Source organism: Elephantulus edwardii, unplaced genomic scaffold (assembly GCF_000299155.1).
Source record: "Elephantulus edwardii isolate Elephantulus edwardi_28Jun2011 unplaced genomic scaffold, EleEdw1.0 scaffold00146, whole genome shotgun sequence".
Classification (NCBI taxonomy): Eukaryota; Metazoa; Chordata; class Mammalia; order Macroscelidea; family Macroscelididae; genus Elephantulus; species Elephantulus edwardii.
The window spans coordinates 6,274,194-6,281,817 of record NW_006399896.1 but is presented as its reverse complement, the minus strand read 5'-3'; the positions used below and the strand labels follow the sequence as shown (position 1 = coordinate 6,281,817).

Sequence of the window (7,624 nt, the reverse complement as noted above, 5' to 3'; positions counted from 1 at the left end):
CAGGATGGATGGTGAAGAGATTGAGATTGTACACAGCTTTAGTTTGCTTGGCTCCACAGTCAACAGTCTTGGCACCAGTAGCCAGGAAATTAAAAGGCAAATTGCCATGGGTCTGCTGTTAGGTTCCTCTCCAAAGTATTGAAGAGCAATGGTGTCTCCCTGGAGACTAAGGTGCGTTTGATACAGGCCATGGTTTCTTCTCTTCCTTTGGCACCTGGTGGCCGGTTGTGATTAGAAGCAGCATGTTTCACAGCAGCAGACACTCTGAAAAGTTCTGAATATTTCAAGTGGTCTTGTTACCCTGGTGGGGCTGGCCTTCCCTCTACTTTGGTCTTCTTTCTAGGCCTCCTTTCCTCCTCACGTGTTGCTGGAATTACCTTTGTAATTTTGTTCTCTTGCATTTCTTTCAATGCTGGAGCTCCACTTGGACAGAAGCCGCCTTACTCAAAGGACAGTTTACTTCACTGAAATGTGGCCTGGAGTGTCTTAGCATCTCGTTCTGTTGTCCTCGGCGCACTGGGGTGGGGGTGGTAGGGCGACTTCACAGCAGCCAGCAGCAATAGCGTGGGCTGCGCATTTCCAGTTCTGTGAGCTGCATGCAACGCAAGCTGTGTGTCCTTCTGTGTATTGACTTTAGTTCACAGTCCCCTCACTGGGACAGCAGCACTGTTACCACTTCCTTCCTGGGTTCCTTTCCCCTTTGCCCATCTTTCTTGATCCTTCCTGCCTCCTTCATTTGGTTTTTGAGCGAACACTGCTCTTTTTAGTCTCAAATAGTTGCTTTTTTTTAAGGAATACATTGCTCACAGGTGAAATAAAGAATTACCCTTTGTTACTGCAGGAGTATGTGAGGGTAGTGACTGTAAATGCCTTTCACTCTTAGATACCTCCCAGCATCCTGCTTGACCTTCGTTTTGTTGTGCTGAGTCCTCTTTAATTCTGTTGGGTGTTGCCTTTCTCTTTATGCAAGTTAATATATGCCTTCATCTCCTTCATTTTAGATATTCAATTTCTCATTTGCCCATTCCTATCAAACCACAGTCAACACTTAGATCCACAGTCACTCTTGGTACCAGCAGTCAGAAAATCTGGAGATTTAACTGTGCTGGGAAAGTCTACAGTCAGGGACCTCTTAATATTATTGAGGAGTAATGATATTAGTTTGAAGACTAAGGTGTGTCTGATTTGAGCCATGGTATACTGTGTATCTGAGAACCAGACAGTGAATAAGGATGAAGGAAGAAGAATTGATGCCTTTGAGGTTTGGTGTTGGAGAAGAGCCCTGAATATCCCGTGGACGGCCAAAAGAACAAGCACATGTGTCTTTAAGAAGGTACAGCCAGAGTGCTCCTTTGAGGCGAAGATAATAAAGCTTTGTCCCCTGTACTTCCGGCATTTTGCTAGGAGAGGTTATTCCTTGAAGAGGGACATCATGCTTGGAAAGGTGGAGGGTCAGTGAAGGAGGGAAAGCCCCTTGACAAAATGGGTTGATAGTCTGATTTCAGCAATGGGCACAAACATGTCAGAGAAGATAAAAATGGCACAGGATAGGAGAGGCTCAGATCTGTTGTTTATAAGGTCTCTGAGTCATACTCTACCCAATAGCACCTAACAACAATTTTTTTTATTCTATTATCTTTATAGTTTAAACTTTTATATTTAGGCTTTTGATCCATCATGTGTGTATGTCTGTTTGTCTGTGTCTCTCTTTGTCTGTGAAAGATCAGCTATCCATCCTTTGGTTGGATTGCTTGTTTCTTTTTAATACTTTTAGATCGAAATAATTTTAGGCAGTGGATACCATTTTGGTTTTGATGTACAGGGAGCCATTTCAGACCTTTGCACAACTTAGCAAGTCTCTTGCTCTAGAAATACTGATTGGCTGTTGGGTTGCCCTGAAGATGACAAGTCTTCAATTGCTTTCAATAGTTTAAGTAAACGAAACATCCTTGCCTCAAATGCAGATCTGTGACCTTTGCTGTCATTCTCTACAGGATAACCCTCCATATGATAAGGGGGCCTTCAGAATCGAAATCAACTTTCCAGCAGAGTACCCATTCAAACCACCGAAGATCACATTCAAAACTAAGATCTACCACCCGAACATCGATGAAAAGGGTCAGGTCTGTCTCCCAGTAATTAGTGCTGAAAACTGGAAGCCAGCCACCAAGACTGACCAAGGTGAGATATGCTCCGGGTGGCTACCTGGGAGGATGCACTTGGGGAAACCACTTGGGAACCCAGAGTTCTGGGGGCTTCTGGTGCTGTGTGGAAAAGAACAGAGTCTGATGCTCCAGAGCTCAGGGAAGTTCTCCCTGTCGGCTCTCAAGAGTGTGGGGCATGTGCAAGGATAGTGCATGAATGAGAGGTGCTTCCTGTCCCCAGCCCTAAGTGCTCACTGACCAGTGGGTCCACAGAGACATACAGGCCCAAGCATTGCTACAGGTGCAGTGAGAGGGTCCTGGGGCCTCTGGATGTTTACATGATTGGTTGTAAGTTTGCTTGTTAATGGCAGAACAGTGTATGATGGCCTCATGTAGTGGTTAGACGTAAAGGAAATTGGCAAGGACCTTTCAGAGTAAAAGAAAGTTACTAGCCAAAACCCATGCTCTGGTGGCTTAAGGGTAAGCAGTTGGGCTGCCAGTGCAAAGGTGTGCATTTCAAATCCACCAGCTGCTTGACCGGAGAAAGATGGGCATTCTCCTCCCATGTGATTTACTGCCTCTGAAAACCCACTTGAGGGTCAGCTATGGGCAGTTCTGGTTCAGTGGTATTCAGCAACAGTAGCAAAAGCCCATTGGGTGGTAGCAGAGAACAGTGGCTTTGCATGATGTGAGGAAGATGGTCCAGGTCAAGATAGCAACTGGGCAGAGGACAGTGTGGCTTTAGCAGGCCAAGACCCCCCCCGGAAGAGGCTGTGGCTCTGAATATTGTTGAGTCTGTGAACACACACACTTAAGCACATATTTCCAGGAAAAGCCCTTAATTTTGCAGGTCCCTCTGGACTTTGTTACGGGCAGAGCCTGGTCTTTCTTTTCTTTCTTTTGCCTACTCTCTTGTTTTAGTGACTGAAAGTTGTTTAGATCTAAGAAGAGTGCCTGAGTAGTATAGACAATACCTCAGCAGCTAACCAGAAACACCTTGGAAGAAAGGTTAGTAAAAGTCACTAACTAAATAAACTGACTCTTTGCAGTTAAGTCAAAACCAACTCATAGTTGATTCTTCAGTGGGTTTTCAGAGGCTGTAAATCGTACAAGAAGAGATTGCTCATCCTTCTCTTGAGAACTGCTAGTGGATTCGAACCACTGGAGAGACTCTGTCTTTTGGTCAGGGCTCCAGCTCCCTGCAGACTACACCCCAGAAGTCCCTCCTGCCTCTGAACACCCTGAAGGGAGCAGCATTCTGTTCTGATACACATTGGGGCACATGAGTTTGGGTACCACTCTAGAGCAACTAGGGCAGCTATTTAGATCCAAGGGAGAACATGAAGCTGGGATGTATGGGCAGGTGGAAGCCTGCAGTTACTGATGTAAACAGTTGCTTTCCATTAACACCTAGAAAGTAGAAATTCCTTCCCAGAAAAAGCTGTGTCCTGTTCTTGTGACACAGCAGCTTCACAGAGTAGGGAAAAGAGTGTGCTTGCAATGCCAAGGGCTCAGGTCAGAACTGAAAGCACTCTGGTAGCCTTGTCACATAGCAGATCACAAAATGACCGTTAGAAAATTTTTTAAAAAGGTGTTGTTCTTCTGTAGCCATGGCCTTAGTTCTTTTCTGTGTCAACCCTCGATCTGTGTTGGGAGCCTGACAGCAGTGTTGTTTAAAGGTGACTTGTTGGCCCTTCACACAGATCACATCCTTATGGGGGTGGGAGTGCAGGCTGCCCAGCATGGCCTCATACCTCTGATTACTGGCCTACACAGGTCCTGAGGCCGAGGGCAAAGGCACAGAGAGAGCCTTTCAGTGCTCTTCCTGCCAGGTGATGGACACCCACTATCATTTGACTCAGGGGCCAAAGATGACCCCAGAGAGTAGAGAAAGAGTAAAATTTGGACTGATGAAATGATCAGAAGTAGATTTTTAGGATAAAATAGTGAACAAGCTGGCAAACAGTATCCTTTGGAAATCAAGTATTAATTAGCAATTGGGTGTATCTTGAGCCATTAAGTACAAGTGTGATCCTCTGAGTGTCTGTAGCAGCAACCAGGGGCCTCATCATTGCCCTGCCAAGCACTCTCCCAGCTTGTAATCATGCTATTGAATTGATTGTTGTTTGTAATAGCTCCCAGTGCATAGGCCTCCTCTGTCCACTTTTCATGGGTGCTCTTTCAGGAGTGGACCAGACTTTTCTTACAGAGTGCTATTGGGTGCGTTTGAACCTGCAGCCTTTCGTTTGGCACTTGAGCATTTGTATTGTTCAGGGACTCTACTTAGTTAAGCATGAATGAAAAACAGAAGAGCTAGATCGTAAGAAAGACAAAAATATACCTCCAGATCCCACATTCCCTAAAGTGACAACAGGGGTGTGTGAAGGTGTGAGGTGGGGAACTGCTGCTTGCCTACCCCTGCTGCCCTTCAGGTCTCACTCCCTCCTCACCCAGACTCCTTTCTTCCTTAGTCCAACAGCCAGCTGGGCAGGGGCCATCCTGTCCTCATGACCTCACTGCCTCACCTGGGATTCCTGCAGTTTCCTCCCCTGTATCACCTCAGCATTGCCAGGCCAAAAAAAAAAAGTCTCTACCCCCATCTGTGGCACCTTGGCCTGACTGTGCCTCTCACAAATGACTCTGGACATAGTGCAGCCAGCACAGATATCTTGTAATGATGGTAAAAAAACTACAGTCCCAGGGAAAGAATTGATGTGGGCAGTCTAGAGAGATGAAAATGTGGAGGGTGCTGGTGGCCATGCTCTGATATGCTGCTCTCAAGTGGGTGGCAGGGTGAGCACAGGGAAGGATGAGAAGGGGCTTGAGCCTAGACTCTGGCTCTGACACAAGCTGGGACTGGGTCCCCCTCCCCATTCCCTGTGCACACCGGGGACCTGACTGAGCTGGTTTTGGTGCCCGGGGATTACAAGCTAGCAGTCAGGTGGACCTGTGGTGCTGAAGCTCTGGAAGGCTTTGAGTGGGATAGCTGGTGGGAGCATTGATGGGGCTCCTGTGGCTAGGATTTTGAGTGAGGGGGAAACCGCATTCTCCAAAAAGCACCTTAAACGTGAGCAGTGTTGGCAGTCCCAGTTTGGCCTCTTGATTAGGTGTCTCTTCTCAAGGCCTTCTTGTCCTTCTCTCGGCAGTGATCCAGTCACTCATAGCACTGGTGAATGACCCCCAGCCTGAACACCCTCTCCGGGCCGACCTAGCCGAAGAATACTCTAAGGACCGTAAAAAATTCTGTAAGAACGCTGAGGAGTTTACAAAGAAATATGGGGAAAAGCGACCAGTGGACTAAAATCTGCAGAGATTGACCCAGAGAGTGTGAGCAGAGACCCCAGCAGTGTATTCAGACCCCCGCAAAGCAGGACTCTGTGGAGAATTGACCGTGCCACCACCTGGCCTCCGCTTGTGACAGTTACTAACTTTCTACAGTTTTCTTAATCAAAAGTGGTCTAGGTAACCTGTAAAGAAAGGATTAAAGATTTAAGATGTTCTAGTTCTGCTTTCTTTGTTTCAAACAATCACCGCTTGAATCCTCTTCCAAAGAATGGTGTTTCTTTTCTTGTCCATATTTATCCAGAACCTACTTACCACTCAGTAGCTCATGAGCTGTGTTATTTTTTTTAAATGGGGAGGAGGGAAGGTTGAGGTTCACCTTCTTCCTCTGCCCTCCCAGCACCCACTTTCTGGCATCCAGTTTCTTTTTCACCTGCCCACTTCCCCACAGCCAGGCCCCGTCTCCTTTGCCCTTGACATCCCCATGGGCTTTTCTTCTGCATTGCACTGCCTGGTGTGGGAATTTTCTCCATTGTATAGCATCCTTTAGAAAATGTTAGAAGCAATCATACACATGCGCATGTGCGCACACACACACCCCTAATTAAAAAAGATCATAAGTTGTAAAAAGGGAAGCCCAGCTCTTGTGTAAAAGCATGGCTAATGTGACCACAATCATGTTGATGAAGTGGCAGACCCCACTGCCTGTGTGCTGGGGGAAGGAACCACAATAGCAGATCAGTGGTGGCCTGCCAGCCAGAAGACATTAGTCCACACAGGTGAGGATTTCTCACCAGAAAGGCTTCTCAGGCCAAAGGTTGGCCCTCCTCAACGTCACACTTTTGGAAGATGAGTTCATCTTGCAGGTGAAACCGCAGCCCAAACGTCCACGTGAAATCCCAAGCATGCCCATCACCCAACTCCCTGCTGAATGTGCCACGGAACTCGTGCGCCTGCTGCCAGCATCTGCCCCACCGCCTCCATCACATGGATCCACAGCGGGGTCAGGACTGGCGGGATCTGCCTCAACAGAGCACCGGCCGGGGGTTGATGTCACTGTGCTTGCTTAGGAGTTGGCCAGCCCAGGAACAAGATGGCCTTCCCTCACCCTTGGACTCAACCAGCCTTTGCAGAAATCACCTCCACTTGAAGCTCACTCAGTGATATCCTTTCAATGTGTTTTATATTGTTTTGACTGCCTTTTTTTGTAGAAATAAAAATTGACCTTAGAATTTATCATCAGATGAACTTGTAAGGATTTGAATGTTCATGTCTTTGGAAAGTCAGTGAGATTGTCCCTGACAGAATGGAGATGCTCCATGTCCCCCACTCAGTGTCAGTCCCTGGCTTTGACCCTTCTTAGCCATTTGGGGACCCGGTCCTTTGGAGAAAGTGGTATTTAGAGGCTTTGCTCCTCACTTTCATTTAGTTCTAGAACTTGGGTGGTCCCAGGGCTTAGCAACTCACAGACCAGAACACCCCCACCACCCCCACCCCCCGTGCAGAGATGAGCAGTGATGGGTCCATGCTGACATGGGGGATGAATGACACAGCTTCTGAAGTCACAGGGACAGGGGACAGATTTTTGGAGACTCTTGGGTGCTTAGCAATAGCTGGAGCCCTATCATCCTTCCCACATCTGCCTCTTCAAGAGCATAAAGAGGTGGGAATGAGTTGTCTCTTTGAGATTTGTAATAAAATGCCAAATTCTGTTCAAAGTTCTTCAGACAAGCTCCCACTTGTTCCCTGCTTCTCCCTGCCTTTCAGGGCAGTGGTCTCAGCATTTTGTGTTTGCATCCCACCTATCTGTCAGCACTTCACTTCTCTGCTCACCACAGAGGAGACTCTGTGCCAGCAGCTTCTCAGGGACACAGTCCTGGCTTGCACATACCCCTGGTTTGTCATGGCTCTGGTGACAGATCAGTCAGCTGCCTAACTGTCCCTCTGTGCATCAGCCGAATCACAGCCAGGTCCTTGGAGCAAGGCCAGTGACCCTGGCAACTCCAGAGCCCACAGGCTGCCCTCGGGAACAGGAGAGCTGTGTGAGCAGCCTAGCCCCTGGGGGTGGAGACTAGGCTTATCTGAAACCTTTGCCCCCAGATCTGCTGCCCTTAATAAAAGCGCTCTCCTACACCAGCTTGGCACTGTGGCTTTTCTTCTGTCTGCGGGTGGCAGCACCGGGCACTGGCAGCCTGGGG

The 7,624-nt window shown here is 47.8% G+C and overlaps 1 protein-coding gene across 2 annotated transcripts in view; it reads left to right on the top strand.

The window, feature by feature from the left end:
- LOC102852004 (ubiquitin-conjugating enzyme E2 L3-like) overlaps positions 1-5,735 on the top strand; it is a 64,509-nt gene extending 58,774 nt beyond the window's left edge. The window contains exons 3-4 of one of the 2 annotated variants that reach the window (XM_006894558.1): positions 1,995-2,181; positions 5,291-5,735. In XM_006894558.1, coding sequence (XP_006894620.1) covers positions 1,995-2,181; positions 5,291-5,445 — 342 coding nt within the window. In that variant the 3' untranslated portion in view covers positions 5,446-5,735. The remainder of the gene's footprint in view (positions 1-1,994; positions 2,182-5,290) is intronic. The other variant, XM_006894559.1, reaches the window with a different exon arrangement.
- The last annotated feature ends 1,889 nt before the right edge of the window (positions 5,736-7,624 follow it).